The sequence below is a fragment of the Ornithorhynchus anatinus genome, chromosome 21 (assembly GCF_004115215.2).
Source record: "Ornithorhynchus anatinus isolate Pmale09 chromosome 21, mOrnAna1.pri.v4, whole genome shotgun sequence".
Classification (NCBI taxonomy): Eukaryota; Metazoa; Chordata; class Mammalia; order Monotremata; family Ornithorhynchidae; genus Ornithorhynchus; species Ornithorhynchus anatinus.
In genome coordinates, this window is record NC_041748.1 from 13,192,157 (window position 1) to 13,209,364 (window position 17,208).

Here is a 17,208-nt window from a genome sequence, read left to right on the forward strand (position 1 = left end):
GGTATCTAATTTATCCAAGAGGTTTTTAAAAGCATGAAAAATAAAACAAGAATTGAATCGCTGATTTGCATAATGTTGGTGTGACCTCTGAGGGGAAGAAAAGGAAGGGAGAGCTAATATGGTAAGGAAATTAGGGTTTAATCAGGAAAGGCCTCTTGGAGAGGTATGATTTTAGTAGGGCTTTGAAGATGGGGACGGATGGGTGTGCCGGATATGAAGGAGGAAGGAATTTCAGGTCAGAGAGGGACCGTGGGCAGTGGGTTGGTGGTAGATAGATGCGATCAAGGTGCAGTGAGCCAGTTGGCATTAGAGTAAAGTGTGCAGGTTGACTCGTAATAGGAGTTCAGCAAGGTGAGTGGGGGCGGGGAGAGCTGATGGATTGCTTTAAAGCCAGTGGTAAGGAATTTCTGTTGAATGTAGTGGAGGATGGGCAGCCGTTGAAAGTATTTGAAGAGTGGAGATATGTGGACTGAGTGTCTTTTTTTTTTTTTTTTTAAGAAAAATGATCCAAGCTGCAGAACTAAGTATAGGCTACAGACTGGAAGCTAAAGACAAAAACTGGGAGGTCAGTGAGGAGACTGATGCAGTAGTCTAGGTGGAGTAGGATAAGTGCTTGGATCCACGTGGGAGCACTGTGGATGGAGTGGAAGGGGTGAATTCCAGACTCGTAGTGAAGGTAGAACTGACAGGATCCGGTGACTGAACGTACGAGTCGAATGAGAGGGATGAGTCGCTGCTAATGCTTTGGTTTCGGGTTTATGAGGCAGGGAGGATGGTGGCATTGTCTAGTGACAGAACAGTCAGGAGAAAGGATTTGGGTGGGAAGGTGAAGAGTTCCGTTGTCGACATGTTAAGTTTGAGGTGTCAGTGGGACATTCATTCCTATTTATTGAGCATTTACAGTGTGCAGAGCACTGTGCTAAGCGCTTGGGCGAGTACAATACAACAATAAACAGACACGGTCCCTGCCCCCAGTTAGCATACAGCCTAGAGGCGGGGAGACAGAGTTAATATGCGAAACAGCGTGGCTTAGTGGAAAGAGCACGGGCTTGGGAGTCTGAGGTCGTGGGTTCTAATCCCGGCTCTGCCACTTGTCAGCTGTGTGACTTTGGGCAAGTCAGTTCACTTCTCTCTGCCTCAGTTACCTCATCTGTAAAATGGAGAATAAGACTGTGAGCCCCACATGGGACAACCCGATTACCTTGTATCTCCCCCGTTGCTTAGAACAGGGCTTGGCACATAGTAAGTGCTTAACAGAAACCATCATCGTTATTATTAGCGTTATTATTAATATAGATAAATAAATTACAGGTATGTAGGTATAAATGCTGTGAGACTGGGAGAGGGGAAGAACAAAGGGAGCAAGTCAGGGTGATGCAGAAGGGAATGGGAGAAGAGGAAAGGGTGGCTTAGTCAGGGAAGTCCTCCTGGAGGAGATGTGCCTTCAAAAAGACTTGGAAAGCAGAGAGTAATTGTCGGATTTGAGGAGGGAGGGCGTTCCGGCCATTGGCAGGATGTGGGCGAGGGAACATTCAAGTAGAGATATCCTGAAGGCAGGAGGAAATGCGAGACCGTCCATATCCACAATTTATTTTCATGTCTGTTTCCCCCTTTAGACTGTAAGCTTCTTGTGGGCAGGGAACATGTCCAACATGTCCACCAACTCTGTAGTACTCTCCCAAGCACGTAGTACAGTGCTCTGCGCATAGTAAGTGCTCAGTAAATACCACTGATTGATAAAACTCATTATGGGCAAAGAACGTGTCTGCTTATTCTTTTGTATTGTACTCTCCCAAGCATTTAGTGCAATCCTCTGTACAGAGCAGCAGCGTGGCTCAGTGGAAAGAGCATGGGCTTTGGAGTCAGAGGTCATGGGTTCAAATACCGGCTCGGCCACTTGTCAGCTGGGCAAGTCACTTAACTTCTCGGTGCCTCAGTTGCCTCATCTGTAAAATGGGGATTAAGACTGTGAGCCCCACGTGGGACAACCTGATTCCCCTGTGTCTACCCCAGCGCTTAGGACAGTGCTCGGCACATAGTAATTCGCTTAACAAATACCAACATTATTATTAGTACTAGTAGTAACCTCTTAATAAGTACCACTGATTGAGAAAAGAAGAGCCACACTGAGATGGTAATTCAAGTAGATGAGAGATGAGTAAATAAGTAAATGATGGTATTTGTTAAGCACTTACTATGTGCCAAGCACTGTTTGGAGCGCTGGGGTAGATACAAGGTGATCAGGTTGTCCCATGTGGAGCTCACAGTCTTAATCCCCATTTTCCAGATGCGATAACTGAAGCACAGAGAAGTTAAGTGACTTGCCCAAAGTCACACAGATGACAAGTGGCGGAGCCGAGATCAGAACCCACGACCTCTGACTCCCAAGCCCGTGTTCTTTCCACTATATCATACTGCTTCTCCAGTACAAATACCTGAATGAAAATTTGCACTGGGATTGTTACGATTTAGGGCTGTGGAGATTAACTGTTGGAGGCTTGCCGAGGTCTGATGTAGGTATCGGTTATCATGTTGGAGAGCTATTCGAGGCAGTCTTTATACATGAACGTGAGAGTAGATTTCCTGCAGATTAAAATTTTGAAGCATGCAGTATCTTAATATATTAATTAAGGGTAAGTTAGTTACGGTAGCCGTAATTTGATTTCTAATTTTCTAAGCTTTGTTTCATTGAAAGTGTTCATCTTTTTGGGATACTTTGAAAAATCTCTCTTATGAAACGAGGAATTGGCTAATGTCACTATTGCTTACTTATGACTATATTAAAAATGGTACCTGGTGGGTGTTTTTCCTTAAGAAAGAAGTTCCTTTAACTCATCACACAATCTATTAATGGCCTGGAATGAAAATAACTGACTAAAGCTTCTTGCAGGCATTTAATCATCCAGAATGCTAAATCCTGGATACAGAATCTAATGGGTGACTCTAAACTATAGTAATATTTTTGAGATAAATAGTGTCTCTTCCCTTTTCATTGTCTTTTCTCCCTCCTCTCAAAATGTGAGTCCTACGTACGACAGGGACTGTAACCATCCTGATTATCTTTTGTGTCTACCCCAAAGCTTAGTGCAGTGCTTGGCACACAGTAACCATTCAATAAATATCACAGTTATTATAATCATTTTCCACTGAAAGCTCCTTTTAGTACTGTTAGTACTTCACTGTGGAGGAATTTCAGAGTGGAATATTGTAGGTTCTTGGTACATATGCCAGTATTCACTTAGGTATAAAGATTATCTATGAGACAATATTTATCTTTTACAAAATCTCTCCTCTAGATTTTCACCATTTTATTATCTCAGAATTGTAGGTATATGATTATTGTCATTTCTTTCGTTTTCTATTCTTTTAAAGACTAATCTCTCTCCATTTATATATCCGCAAGTATGTACGTTCATTCATTGTCGCATTCATTAATAATGTTGGTATTTGTTAAGCGCTTACTATGTGCCGAGCACTGTTCTAAGCGCTGGGGTAGAAACAGGGGCATCAGGTTGTCCCACGTGGGGCTCACAGTCTTAATCCCCATTTTACAGGTGAGGTAACTGAGGCACCGAAAAGTTAAGCGACTTGCCCAAAGTCACACAGCTGACAAGTGGCCGAGCCGGGATTTGAACCCATGACCTCTGACCCGTGCTCTTTCCTCTGAGCCACGCTGCTTCTCTGCTTCTCTTCATTGAGCGCTTACCGTGTGCAGAGCACTGTACTAAACGCTGGAGAGAGTACAAGTGTAACAGTAAAGACCCATTTCGTACCCACAATGAGCTTACAGTCTGGAGCGGGAGACGGACGTATTAGTGTGGGTATGTACGTGGGAAAATATGTAACAGTCGAGCTGTCTCCTGGGTCACTTCCTTTGAGCTCTGAGTCAGACAGATTTCCCATTTGGCACTTGGTTTAGAGGGTGGGAGCCAAGGGAGGGGCAGGATGAGAGATCAGGAGGAGATGGATGAATGGTGGGGAAACGGGAGAGAGAGCCAAAAAAACAGTTGGGATGGAGCCTCCGATCATTTGATGTCCAGGAAGTGAAGAGCCCCTATAGAGTGAGAGTCTTAGAGAGACTCCAGAGAGGGAGAGAGAGGAAGCATGGGGACACCCAAGACCAGGCTAGGAATTTCTGCCATTTTCATGTATTTGCTAGGTTTTATGTGGTATTTTATGATCTCAATGTTCCCAGGGAAATGAAAATCAGAAAACGTTTGAAAATTCAATGAAGATGATTTTTCTAATCAAGGATATATTTTAAAAGCACTTTAGGAATGCAGAGTTGGGGGGGCAAACATTTGATCCAGAAACATCTGCAAAAGAGCTTTCAGTGGTCATTGTTGAGGTTTTTCTATTTACAACCCATTTGGTTGCAAAAACTCTCTTAAATTGAAATGAGGTAAAAATCAAACCATTAGCTCCTTAGGGGTAGGGATTGCTTCTCCGAATTCTAGTAATAATAGTATTAAGTGCTTATTATGTGCCAAGTACTAAGCACTGGGGTGGATACAAGCAAATCAGGTCGACACAGTCCCTGTCCCACATGGGGCTCACAGTCCCAAACCCCATTTTACAGATAACTGAGGCACAGAGAAGTGAAGTGACTTGCCAAGGTGACACAGCAGGCAGAAGCGGAATTAGAACCTCTGACCTTCTGACTCCCAGTCCCGTGCTCTATCCACTACGCCATGCTGCTGCGCTGCATGCAGTAGGTGCTCAAAAAGTACCACTGATTGATTTTTCTGATTGGAACAATGTTGCAAGTGGTTGATGGGGAGCCGGTTTTGATGAAAATTACCCAGAAATATGTGGACTTGGGTAATTATAAATGAGTTACGTGACTACATTTAAGTATTAGAATTGAGTGAGGTTCCATAACTGAGCAGCCATCTTCTACTTTAGGAGTACAGTGGACCGGTTGACCTTCTTTGGTCACTCAATCTGGCAGTCCCGCCTCTCCTCCCGTCCCACACCCGCCAACGCTGTCCCCCACCCACCTCGGCCCCTTGGACTTATGCACCCAGAAGCCTGTTAATTATTGATTGTGGTATTTAAGTGCTTACTAGGACGTTCTGGAGAAAATAGGTCCATAGAGTCTATATGGATTGGAAACGACTCAATGGCATTTGATGACGGTGATGCAGTGTTCCAGGCACTGTATTAACGCCGGGGTGGATGCAAGCAAATCAGGTTGAGCAGAGTCCCTGTCCCACGAGGGGCTCACGGACTTAGTCCCTATTTTGCACATGAGACAACTGTGACACAGAGAAGTGACTTGTCCAAAGTCACGTGATAGATAAGTGACGGAAACAGGATTAAAACCCAGGTCCTTCTGACTCTCAGGCCTGTGTTCTATCCACAAGGCCACTCTGCTTCTCTAACAACATTTCAGAAAAGCAAATTTTGTAAATCATCCAGGAGTCATGGCAGTATTAAGAACAGCCAGGGCTCTCATCTTTAGGATACCCTTTTTAGAGGTACTACTGGGTACTGGCTTTTTGTGGAGGGAACCTTTAATATGTCTTCATAAAACTCACATTTTTTTTTTGTCTTGAGTAATTGTAATAAAATTTTAAAATAGCCACAGTAAGTCTTCAGATGTATGCTCTGATCATTGCATTTTATGTGTTAGTGAGTTTCTGTGGGTATAATAAAAAGTCCGATAAAACCAGTTCATAAAAAGATTTCTATTTAACTTGTAAAAATACAAACGCACGACTAACCTTTATTCTAGATGGCATTCAGCCATTCCCTCTTTGCTCTTCTCATTTCCCGTAATCCATCCACCAAACTTTCTTGAACAGCTCTCTTTTCTGTTCTCACATGAAATCATCAGTACCCAAAGCCATGTTCCTCAGTAATTCGTGATTCCTGGCCTTTAAACATTGTCCGGAATTTTTGTATTGAAAACTACCTGACAAGTAAGTGACCCCAGACAAGATGAAGATAAAGGTTTGAGTCGAATTTTTGACCTGAGCATCGGAAATAGGGTGTCTGTGTAGCCGTGGATGACGGCCTTTTGAGGAGTGAAGTACAAATGAAGGTGTGTAAAGAAAGATATCTCTTCCCTCTTCGGCACAGAGGCTTTATTCAGTCGTATTTATTTGAGTGCTTACCGTGTGCATCGTACCATCCTAAACCCTTGGGAGAGTATAGCATATCAGACTCGTTAGGCACGTGGGGAGCCCACGAGTCGAGGAAACAGCGGGGAGACGGACATTAATATAAATGAATGAATTACGGATGTGTACGTAAGCGCTGTGGGGCTGAGGGAGAGGTGAATAAACGGTGAAAATCCAAGTGCAAGGGTGACGCAAAAGGGAGTGAGAGAAGAGGAAATGAGGGCTGAGTTGGGGAAGGCCTCTTGGAGGGAGATGTGCTGTCAATAAGGCTTTGAAGGTGGGAAGAGTGATGGGCTGTCGGATAGGAAGAGGGAGGCGTTCCAGGCCAGAGGCGGGATGTGGTCGAGAGGTTGGCGGCGAGATAGAAGAGATGGAGGTACAGAGGAGCATAAGAGGAGCAAAGTATGCAGGCTGGGTTGTAGGAGGAAAGCAGGGAGGCGAGGCAGGACGGGGAAGGTGATTGAGGGCCTTAGAGTCCATGGCGAGGAGTTTATGTTTGCAGCGGAGCAGGATGGGCGACTACTGGAAGTTCTTGAGCAGTGGGGAAACACAGACTGGTCATTTTTGTAGAAAAATGGTTAGGTAGCAGGCCGTGCATTTCTTACTGTTTGGGTAGAGACGTGGGAAGGGCAGCCATGAGTACTCCAAGATGACCTGCAGGAAGCACTCAAAGCGGTTGATATTTCCTGCCTCCCTCAGCCCTCCAGCTTTATGTACATAGCCAGAATTTATTTTAATGTCTGTCTCTTCCCCCAGATGGTAACCTTCTTGTGGGCCAGGAATGCTTCTAGAAACGCTGTTGTACTTTCCCCAGTATTTAGTTCAGTGCCCTGTGTACAATAATTCATTCATTCAATTGTGTTTATTGCATAACCGTATTGAGCACTTTGGAAAGTGCAGGGCAGCAATAGTGACAATCTCTGCCCATAACGAGCTCACAGTCTAGAAGGGGGGGAGACATCGATACAAATAAGCAGGCATCAGTATAAATAAATAAAATGACAGATAAGTCGTGTGTGGAGGGGGAAGAGCAAAGGGAGCAAGTCAAGGCAACTCAATATTTGAATATTTAGGTGATATTCTGCTGAGTGCTCGATACAGTGCTCTGCACAAAGTAAAGCATGCAAAAAGCGGTAGCGTGGCCTAGTGGATAGAACACGGGCCTGGGAGTCGGAAGAACCCGGCTTCCCCACTTTCCTACCGTGTGACCATGGGCAAGTCACATAATTAGTTACCTCATCTGTAAAATGCAGATTAAGACGTGAGCCCTAGGTGGGACAGGGACTGTGTCTAACCTGATTATCTTCTGCCCCAGCTTTTAGTACAATGCCTGACACATAGGGAGTGCTTAACAAAAATGTAAAAATAAGCAAATGTCACTCATTAATTGAGTAACTGGACCATTCCTCCCTGATTACTTTTCTCCATATTTGCACTGTTAGAATCTTTTGTGTAAGCAGGCAAATCCACAACCTCCCTTTGGGTTTTGGAAATGTATTTCTATTCCCATTCTCCCAGCACCCCTTAACTCCCACTGTCTATATTCTCCGGGATAATTATTCCGGCTGGCTTTCCGCCGATGTCGGGTTTGCATTCCCCGTGCATCGGTCTCTTAATGGCGGCCGCTAGTCATTAGCCGAGCCCAAGCTAGAGCAGGTGCAGGGCGGCTCCTTTGGAACACGATGCAAGGGCTGCTCATCAATAATTGAGAATGATGGTCAGGGTCCATTTTGTAACCGGTTGCCTTGGGGATATACATCCTAGGAAGGGAACCCGTTAACTTAAGGATGGTTACAAGAGAGCCCACCTCTCTGTTCCAAAGCTACTGAATAGCTTACAAGTAAAAAGTGACACATATCATTCTCACCATTTTTCTCCCTTTCAGAAAAGCAGACGGGTTAGCCAGGCCAACGTAAATATGTTGGAGAAAACTCTATCACCTGACAATGGGATTCTTTTATGCCACATGAACTGTTTTAGTGAATATCCGCTTTCTTTCCTTAGACCGCAGGACGCTGCTGGGCCTGAATTGATATTACCTGCAAGCATTGAATTTAGGGAAAGCTGTAAGTAACCAATGACGTTTCCTTGTCATTTTCAAGATCCTGCATGTTGTGACACCTTTCTTTTTCATCGTTGTATTTTCTTTCCAACGCCTCTTTCCCACTCTCTGCTCTCTACCTAAAAAGTGACTTGAATTTTTCCACATATAATTGGGATAGAACCATGTAGTGGGGGTTAATTGTATCCTAACCCCAGATGAATTAGGCTATGCGTTATGTTGTTGGATTGTAATTTCGTAATCAATCACAACATCCCAGGTTAATTGCAGGATGAGGTATTCTCTGGGTTAGGCGCGTGTAGACTCTCTGTGCCCGTGTGTATGTTTGTGTGAGAGAGAGAGAGAAAACGAGAGAACAAGAACGCGCTGGCTGGCCGGACCCAAGAGGTTTCTAGGCTTTGTGGTAAGTGCTGCGGTATACGCCCTTCACCCTGATCAACAACAGGAAGTCTGGGATTGTATTTGCCCCAGAGAGCCATCTGACGGAGGCGGGAAACCTCCTCATTCAGGTGTGTTCCCTGAACAGCATGCCGCCGCGAGAGGCATCTTTCACTTTTCCAGACTTTCTAGTCTGCTAGTTGATGTGGAAAATCAAGAGTGGATGGGGTTTAAAGGATTTAAATTGGGCTCTGAAGTTTAAAACTCTCTTCTCCTTCAGGTAATGGTAGTCGGTTACTTGTTGTGCCACGTTTCTTTGCTTCGTAGGTATCTTCAGATGCGGAAACTGTTTGTTTTAAAGCGCACCTTCCTAGTCCTTTTGTGGCACTCAGTACGTAAGCAAAACTACACCTGAAATCCAGCGTCATTGTCGATTCTCCTCAGCGTTTGACTTTTCTGTCCTTTCTCTTCCCACAGCCGAAGATTCATTTTTATCTGCCATAATAAATTACACGAACAGCTCTACAGTCCATTTCAAACTCTCCCCAACGTATGTGCTGTACATGACGAGTCGGTATGTACTGTCAGGCCAATACAAACCTGACATCAGCCCTACGGAACGAACTCACAAGGTCATCGCCATAGTCAACAAGATGGTGAGCATGATGGAAGGAGTCATTCAGGTGAGTTTCCACGCAGATAGAGTCCTCTCGGTTGACTCAAACAGTCACACGATCCAGGTAGCTTAATGTCTTTTGAGTCTGCTCTGTGCTACTGTTGGGATATGGTGGAATTCTGAACTTGCCGCCAGAACTAGCAGGTGCCGTTTCTAGTCATACTTGGATTCCTTTTCCAGTGTTAATTTTAGCCCTTTCATAGCAAGAGAGATGTTTCCTCCAAATCGAACGGGATACTTTTCCAAAGTATCGAAAAATGCTCATATATTTTTCTCCCAAAACGGGGACCAAGGAAAATAATTTTAAGGGGTTGGGAGTCATCAGGCGTTGAGTTCAGTGCTTTACACACAGTAAGCGCTCAGTAAATGCGATTGAATGAATCGGTGTGTTTTTGGTTAATGCTTATCTATGAGAGGCCTTTGGACAATGCAATGTTCACTGTAGGGACATTTGGAAAACATTTTGAAGGTTTTTCATTGCCCGGTGAAAGAACGTTTCACCATTTTTCCCTTGTGTGGTTTGAAGCAGCCATAACCATTTTCAAAGGGATTTTGCAGATCGGAAACAACTGCGAAGAGTATTCATGTGAAAAGGCATTATTCAATAGAATTTTGACTACGGGCAAAAATAGGAACTCTTTGTGTGACTGAGCTCCTTTTCAATAGCACGGGCCCAGTATTCATCACGCTCGCAATTTTAAGGGGGAGGAGATGCTAAATGGGTATAGGAGCGCAGAGAAGACCGGGTAGTGTGCGGATGTTCTGATTTTGCTTTTTAGTCCACTAAACCTGGAAAAACTAACACAGTGTTTTTCTTCCGGATTATTATTCAAGTAGACATCGATGCTTTTATATCTGACATCATGGCATCTTGAGATGATTCTGCAAATAATTTGGCGTTTCATAATCATTTAAAATTATTCTAATTCAGCTCCTTTTTTGAGATGCGTATTAGGGATTCATGTTGCAGTTTCGGAAATGTTCATTGTGAAAATGAGTTCTATTGAAATGCTTTTCGTTTCCAGAAAAAAAAGCATCTTTGATTTTATTCTTTTTTCTTTCTTCTATTTATGGGTTTTGATTATTGTTATCCCATTTTGCAGAATGAAACTATTGCTTCTTAGGTTTTTTAGTTTTGAAATTAATGATCAAATTGTAAAGTACATAATTGGGGTTTCATGGGTCTAAATTTCTAGATCTGAATCTCCTGGAAGTGTTAAATTTTGTCTATCATCTTGGCATTCCATCAATGTTTCATAAGCAGATCTGATTTTGTCCTTTGGTAAAGCAAAGTATTTGTTTGGTTCCCATTCCACCCATCATTCCAAAGTCCATTTCCAAGTGGAAAGCATTATAAGCAGTCTGTAATGCAATTGAACATTTCCCTTCTCATCAAAAATGTTCTTGATAGTCTCCCCACCTAGTGAATTTGTGTTAGAAAGTAAAATTCAGTTTCAAATTTTGTGTTTGGTCTTCTGATAGTGAGAAATCATTTGGTGAATTTTCAAAAGTATTATTCACCCTAAATGTGTAATTACCAATTTGAATATATTGCCCTAAAGTTTTTTTGAAAATTGCGGCAGTGTTTTGCGTTGACTCGACAACGTGCATTTGTAAAGTGACTGATTTGATTCTTACCTACTCGGCCCTTCCCTGGGAGAGACATTCACAGTTGTCCAATCCATAATGTAAGTTTTAAGGGGGGAATTTAATTGAAAATCCTGCTGCACGTATTGACACTTGTCAACACTCTGTCGAGCATTCTTCCAGAATAGCTGGAATTTAAACTTCAGGATATAATACTTCCTGAATCTTTTGTGTAGGAACTATCTCATTAATGCCCTTCCCAGATGTGAAATGACATCAAGTACTGCTTCAGTATGGCGATTCAATTCATTGTTCTGGCGGCACGTAGGAAGTCTAAAAATAAACCGTGTGTGTCCTGTACTTCCTCATCCGCCTCAGGTGAAATTGCAGTTTGGATTAATTAAACGTGTGTCGTACCTTCATGTTAGTGTTTTGATTTCCAAAGCTACCATGATTGTTTACAAGTTTCTTTCTCTCGTTCTGCTCGATTTCCTCCGTCCGTTTTTCTCCAGGAGGTAGACCAGGTTGATCAGGTAGGATATACTGCTGGGAGCTGATCCTAGCTCTGTTGGCTTAGCTGAGTTTCTCATGCTGCTTCCATGTCAAAATACAATACTCCCAACAGCTGGACTGAAACAGTTCATAACACTCATTCGGCAACTGGAACATGCAGTACTAAAATCCCTTTTTGACTGTGCAACTTTGATCGGCATTCCATAATTTCTGCTTAATGCACTTCAGTGTGGATATGAAATGACCGAGTTCTTTTTCCTTCCCTTTATTTTGATCTTTGGTTCCTATCCTTTGGATCTCATCTGAGGTTGCCTGGCCTGGCATATGCGGTCGGGAGACGGTGAGATAGATCAGTACTTGATACCTGAGTTCCCTGGTCTCGAAACCAGGGACCGAAAGTATCAGGGTGGTCGCGGGGAACGGCGGATCAGTGCGTGCGCACGCACACGCAGATTACCAGATAATGCACCCAGCTAAATTTTGGCACCGCAGGCCTCGGCCCCTGCCCGGCGCCCTCCCTCCCTTGCGAAAACCCATTGGCCGCTGCACGCCTGCCGCCGTTCGGAAAGTTCCGATCTGTGCACGGGATTTGAAAGACGCGATTTCTTATAAAGAAGCGTGGCTGCAGATGGCACGATCCTCCTCCCGCATTCGCCCCCGATTCTTTGCAAATATCTGGTATCTGAGTTAACATTGGAAATGGGCTACGTACTGGTCTATCTTCAGAAGCTTTTTTCAAAGAATCACTTCCTTTCTCGTGGCTAGGAAAGCCACGTCTCCTCGGTGTTGACTGGTTTTCCTTCCGCCTTACAGAAACAGAAGAATATTGCAGGAGCACTTGCCTTCTGGATGGCAAATGCATCCGAACTCCTCAACTTCATTAAGCAGGACCGAGACCTCAGCCGAATTACGTTGGATGCCCAGGACGTTCTGGCACATTTGGTTCAAATGGCCTTCAAGTAAGGGTCCAGATCATCTTTTCCTATACACGGTATTTCGGGAGAGGGTTGTTTTATTTTTGGTTTTTTTTGGAGGGGGACATGGGGGGCGATAAGGACCTTTAACTTCCATAATTTTGGCTCATATATATAGTAACCTGCAAAAATTCTGTCTTTCTATTTAAAAATACTACTAGTAGCAGAACTGCTAATAGTATTTATTGAGAATCTACTCTGTGTGATGCACTGTACTCAGTGGTTGTACGCACCTTCACAACCTCTCTACAATCCACCCCTTCCTCTCCATCCAAACTGCTACGTTCAAGCGCTTGTAAAAATAATAGCATCTGTTAAGCACTTACTACGTGCCAAGCACTGTACTAAGCTCTGGGGTGGATACAGTCACATCGGGTGAGAGACAGTCCCTGGCCCCCACGGGGCTCACCGTCTCAGTCCCCATTTTACAACTGAGGTAACCGAGGCCCAGAGAAGTGAAGTGACTTGCCCAAGGTCACAGAGCAGACAAGTGGCAGAGCCGGGGTTAGAACCCATGGTATCCTTCCTTGACGACTGCATCAGCCTCCTCGCTAAACTCCCCCGCCTCTTCTCTCTCCCCTCTCCAGGCCTCGCCTCACTCTGCTGCCCGGATAATAATAATAATGTTGGTATTTGTTAAGCGCTTACTACGTGCACAGCACTGTTCTAAGCGCTGGGGTAGGTACAGGGTAATCAGGTTGTCCCACGTGAGGCTCACAGTCTTCATCCCCATTTTGCAGATGAGGAAACTGAGGCACAGAGAAGTTGTGATTTGCCCACAGTCACACAGCTGACAAGTGGCAGAGCCTGGATTCGAACCCATGCCCAGACTCTTTCCACTGAGCCACGCTGCCGGATCATTTTTCTAAAAAAAAAAATTAAAAATCAATCTACACCTTCCCAATCCTCAAAAACCTCCAGCAGTAGCCCATCCATCTCCCCACCAAGCAACACCCTACCATCGGCGTTAAGGCGCTCAATCGACTCTCTCCCTTCTACCGTACCTAATGATCCGTTGCTATAACCCAGCCCACACGCTCTGCTCCCCTGATGCCCACCTACTCGCTGTACCTCAGTCTTGTTGTTTGACTCGCTGATGACCCCTTATCCGTGTCCTCCTGCTGGCTGGAACTCCCTTCCCGTTTGATATCCAACAGACGGCTTTATATTCCCCCCAGCCTCATAGCTCTCATGTACATATTCTGCCATTTCCCTTATTTGTGATTTTATTTCAGCGTCTCATTTCCAAGCACTTGAGATAGTGCTCTGCCTACAATAAATACCATTGATTGTTCATCTGTGGCAGGTCAGTAGGCGCAAAAGGCAAGTTCTCTGCCTCTAAGGAGTTGCAGACAGACGTATAAAATATTTATAAAGGGTAGTAGCACTCTGAATAACATGCGGCGGGGAAGAAAGTGAACGTGCAAGAGTAAACTATCAATAAGTCTGAATAAGGAACTGATTTTAAGCTCCATATGGGCATGGACTATGTCTACCAACTCTGTCCTCTTGTACTCTCCCAAGGGCCTAGTGCAGTGCTCTGCGCACAGTAAGTGCTCAATCAATGCCATCGGTCGTATGTACGAATTAAACATTAAAGCATTTCATGTATTTCTTCGCAGTTACAGAACCGAAGTTTGTCACTATTTTTCAGGTACTTGGTTCAATGTCTTCAATCAGAGCTTAATAACTACATGCCCGCCTTTCTGGACGACCCCGAAGAAAACAGCCCGCAAAGGCCAAAAATAGGTTAGAATATTCCAACTTGCTCATATTTCAAACCCACTCATCACCCCTCCTCCCTCCGGTCCCCCACCCTAATCTAAACGTTGATGTTAAGTCACGTGTGAGCAGTTTATGTCTTAAAAATGAATGAGGCGTCTTACGTAAGTGCGACTTGGATTTAAATTGCGTTGAATTTAAAATATTTGCGCACTCATTTTTTGAAAGACATTTAATTCAGTCCCATAGGGTTATGAGGGGAAACGGTCTCATGAATTAAAATCTACTTGTATTTGTAATGTCATCACGGTCTCTCTGCACACCTTAGAGCTCGACTTAAACTCTCTTCAGAATATGGAAGGATCGTATCGATAAGGTTGGAAAACTCCAAGTGGAACTCGACCTTTGAACATAGTAACTCCTCTGATATACAGTTTGTTTTGAAAAATGAACATCGTTAGCAAGAACTTAATTTTCTCGTTACCAGCTAAAATTGATACGTTTGATGATTTCGTTCAAACCGTCACATTTTTCCGTTCAGATTTTGCAGTGTATTATATTGATGGCTTTCTGACCCAGCATAATAGCTAGTTCAAAATACCACTCTGAGTCAGTCTGATAAGTTGATTTACTGGGCACATGCAGGGTATGAGAAAAAGCAGGAAGGCAAAAGAGAAAACAACGCCAGGCCCCTTAAGCCTATAACATGGCAACAGAACAAGGGGTGACTGCCTCTTTGTGTGCACAGAGTGACCGGGCCTGTCGGTGCCATGTTGGCCTTTTCGGTCACACACGGTGTTCGTAGGTGAATTTGCCGATGAGTGCTATCTTCTTGGAATACAAAGGAGACTGAGTAGATGAAGATATTTGTAGCACTTTTCACCTAGTGCAGAGAACCAAAGAAAAGGAATCCTCTGTGCCGTTGCTGTGCAGACAGCCAATCATACAGTTTATGGCCCCGACGTCAAAGGTGATGTCTCGTGACGCGATGGCATCGTCGTGCCGTGTGGCAACTCAAGGCAGGATGGGGAGTCAAGGAGAGGGCCCCAGGTGGGTTACCCATAGTTGTGAGCGTTGCCTGTGGCTGGATATCCTGCCCTTCACTCCTTTCTCCCTCTCTGTTTCTCTCCTTCCCCGGCCCCGACCTGGCAGCGATTGACCAGGTGGAGCCCAGCTTTCTGCTGCAGCTCCGAGGCAGGATACGGGTACATCGCTGGCAGAGGCTTTGAGGTGTGCGGTGCCCCATCCTTCCCCCCCAGTCTTAGCCTAAGGCTCCCCTGGAGAGGGATATCTGGCACCAAGAAGAGCTCGATGTGATTCCCGAGAGCAGTGAGTTAATCACATAGGTTGTAGGGAGGATCCCATTCAACTCCCAGCCTAACTGCTTGCGGGTTTCCTCTCTGTGGAGCGGGATTTGGATTCCCCGTAATAGCATGGGGTTGTGGAGCTTCTGCTATGGATGGAGGTTCTCCGGCGTAGTCTGTCACAAAAAAGACTTGAGAAAAGCCAATGGCCCCTTTTCCTCTAGAAGTGACACCCAACACCAGGAGATTGATTTAGTTCCAGCCCCGTGAGAAAGGGCCGTGAAGGTCGGCTCCTAGATATTCTCAGGGACTTCCTGGGGCCACCCCAGAAGTCCGGATCGGCTCTCAGACAAAAGACTGGTTTGAGAGAGATTCAGAACCCGAACACTCTCCGGCGTCCATTTTGATTTGGAGTCAGACCCCACTTGGACTTAGCTAGTGGCCGGCGGGGCTGGAAAATTGGGTCGTGAGGCAGACCGTCATTCATGTGGGCGGAGAAGGCGTCTGTTTACTGTTGCATTGTACCCTCCCCCAAGCGCTTAGTACAGTGCTCTGCACGGAGTAAGAGCTCAATCAATACGATTGAATGACTTTTCCATCTCTTCCCATCAGAGTGGAAAGGCTGGGATACCTGTCTTATTGCCAGCTAGTAGTTGCTCTTGGCATGGCTAAGATAAGAACTTGAAAAGATTTAAATGAAGAATATCAATCCATTACATTTCTTGAGCTCTGTACTGAGCGCTTGGGGAAGTATAATACAGCAGAATTAGTAGGCACATTCCATGCCTGAAACCAGCATGCAGGATTGAGGTTACGGGCTTGGGGGACAGATTCACCCCGCATCCGATGATCCTGAGGAAAGAGGGGACAGGGCCCGGAGAAACCTGTGCACCTACAGTCTGATCGCCTTTTAAACCTCAAGCTTTGAAGTCCTTGCCAACCAACCCCCTTGGCGGCGTCTCATTGGTCTTTTCTGTCTTGGTTCCTCCTCCCCAGACGACGTCTTGCACACCCTCAGCGGGGCCATGTCCTTGTTGCGGCGATGCCGAGTGAATGCCGCCCTGACGATCCAACTGTTCTCCCAGCTCTTCCACTTCATCAACATGTGGCTGTTCAACAGGCTGGTGACGGATCCAGATTCGGGGCTGTGCTCACACTACTGGGGCGCCATCATCCGTCAGCAGCTGGGACACATCGAAGCCTGGGCGGAAAAGCAGGGCCTCGAACTCGCTGCCGACTGCCATCTTAGCAGGATAGTGCAGGTCTGGTTTGGGTTGTTCTGTTGGTTGTGTTTTTTTAACGGTAATCATTAATCATTATGGTGTAGTGGATAGAGCACGGGCCTGGGAGTCAGAAGGTCATGGGTTCTAATCCCGGCTGGGACACGTGTGCGGTGTGCCCACGAACAATCACTTCACTCTTCTTTGCCTCAGTTACCTCATCGGCAAAATGGCAATTGAGATTGAGAGCCCCACGTGGGACAGGGACCGTGTCCAAACCGATTTGCTTGTATTTTCCCCAGCGCTTAGTTAAGTGCCTGTCACATAGAACATGCTTAACAAATATCATAATTATTATTATTATAATTATTCTACTTATTCTGTGCCAGGCAGTGTACTTAGCGTCGGGTTAGATACAGAAATAATCAGGTCAAACCCAGTGCCTGGCCCATTTGAGATTTCGCTGTCTAAATTAGAGGAAGAACAGGTATAGAAACTGAGGCACGAAGACGCAACGCAGAGAAGCGGCGTGGCCTATCGGATAGTACGTGGGCCTGGGAATCAGAAGGTCATGGGTTCTAATCCCGGCTGGGCCACTTGTCGGCTGTGTGACAATGGGCAAGTCATTTCACTTCTGGGTGCCTCCC

The 17,208-nt window shown here is 45.1% G+C and overlaps 1 protein-coding gene across 21 annotated transcripts in view; it reads left to right on the forward strand.

Moving 5' to 3' along the window:
• AFDN (afadin, adherens junction formation factor) overlaps positions 1–17,208 on the forward strand; it is a 205,062-nt gene that overhangs the window by 131,751 nt on the left and 56,103 nt on the right. For 15 of the 21 annotated variants that reach the window (XM_029049191.2, XM_029049203.2, XM_029049210.2 and 12 more), the window contains 6 exons: positions 8,130–8,191; positions 9,043–9,248; positions 11,341–11,361; positions 12,155–12,300; positions 13,970–14,064; positions 16,338–16,603. In XM_029049191.2, the coding sequence (XP_028905024.1) occupies positions 8,130–8,191; positions 9,043–9,248; positions 11,341–11,361; positions 12,155–12,300; positions 13,970–14,064; positions 16,338–16,603 (796 nt within the window). The remainder of the gene's footprint in view (positions 1–8,129; positions 8,192–9,042; positions 9,249–11,340; positions 11,362–12,154; positions 12,301–13,969; positions 14,065–16,337; positions 16,604–17,208) is intronic. The other 6 variants (XM_029049196.2, XM_029049207.2, XM_029049205.2 and 3 more) reach the window with 1 other exon arrangement.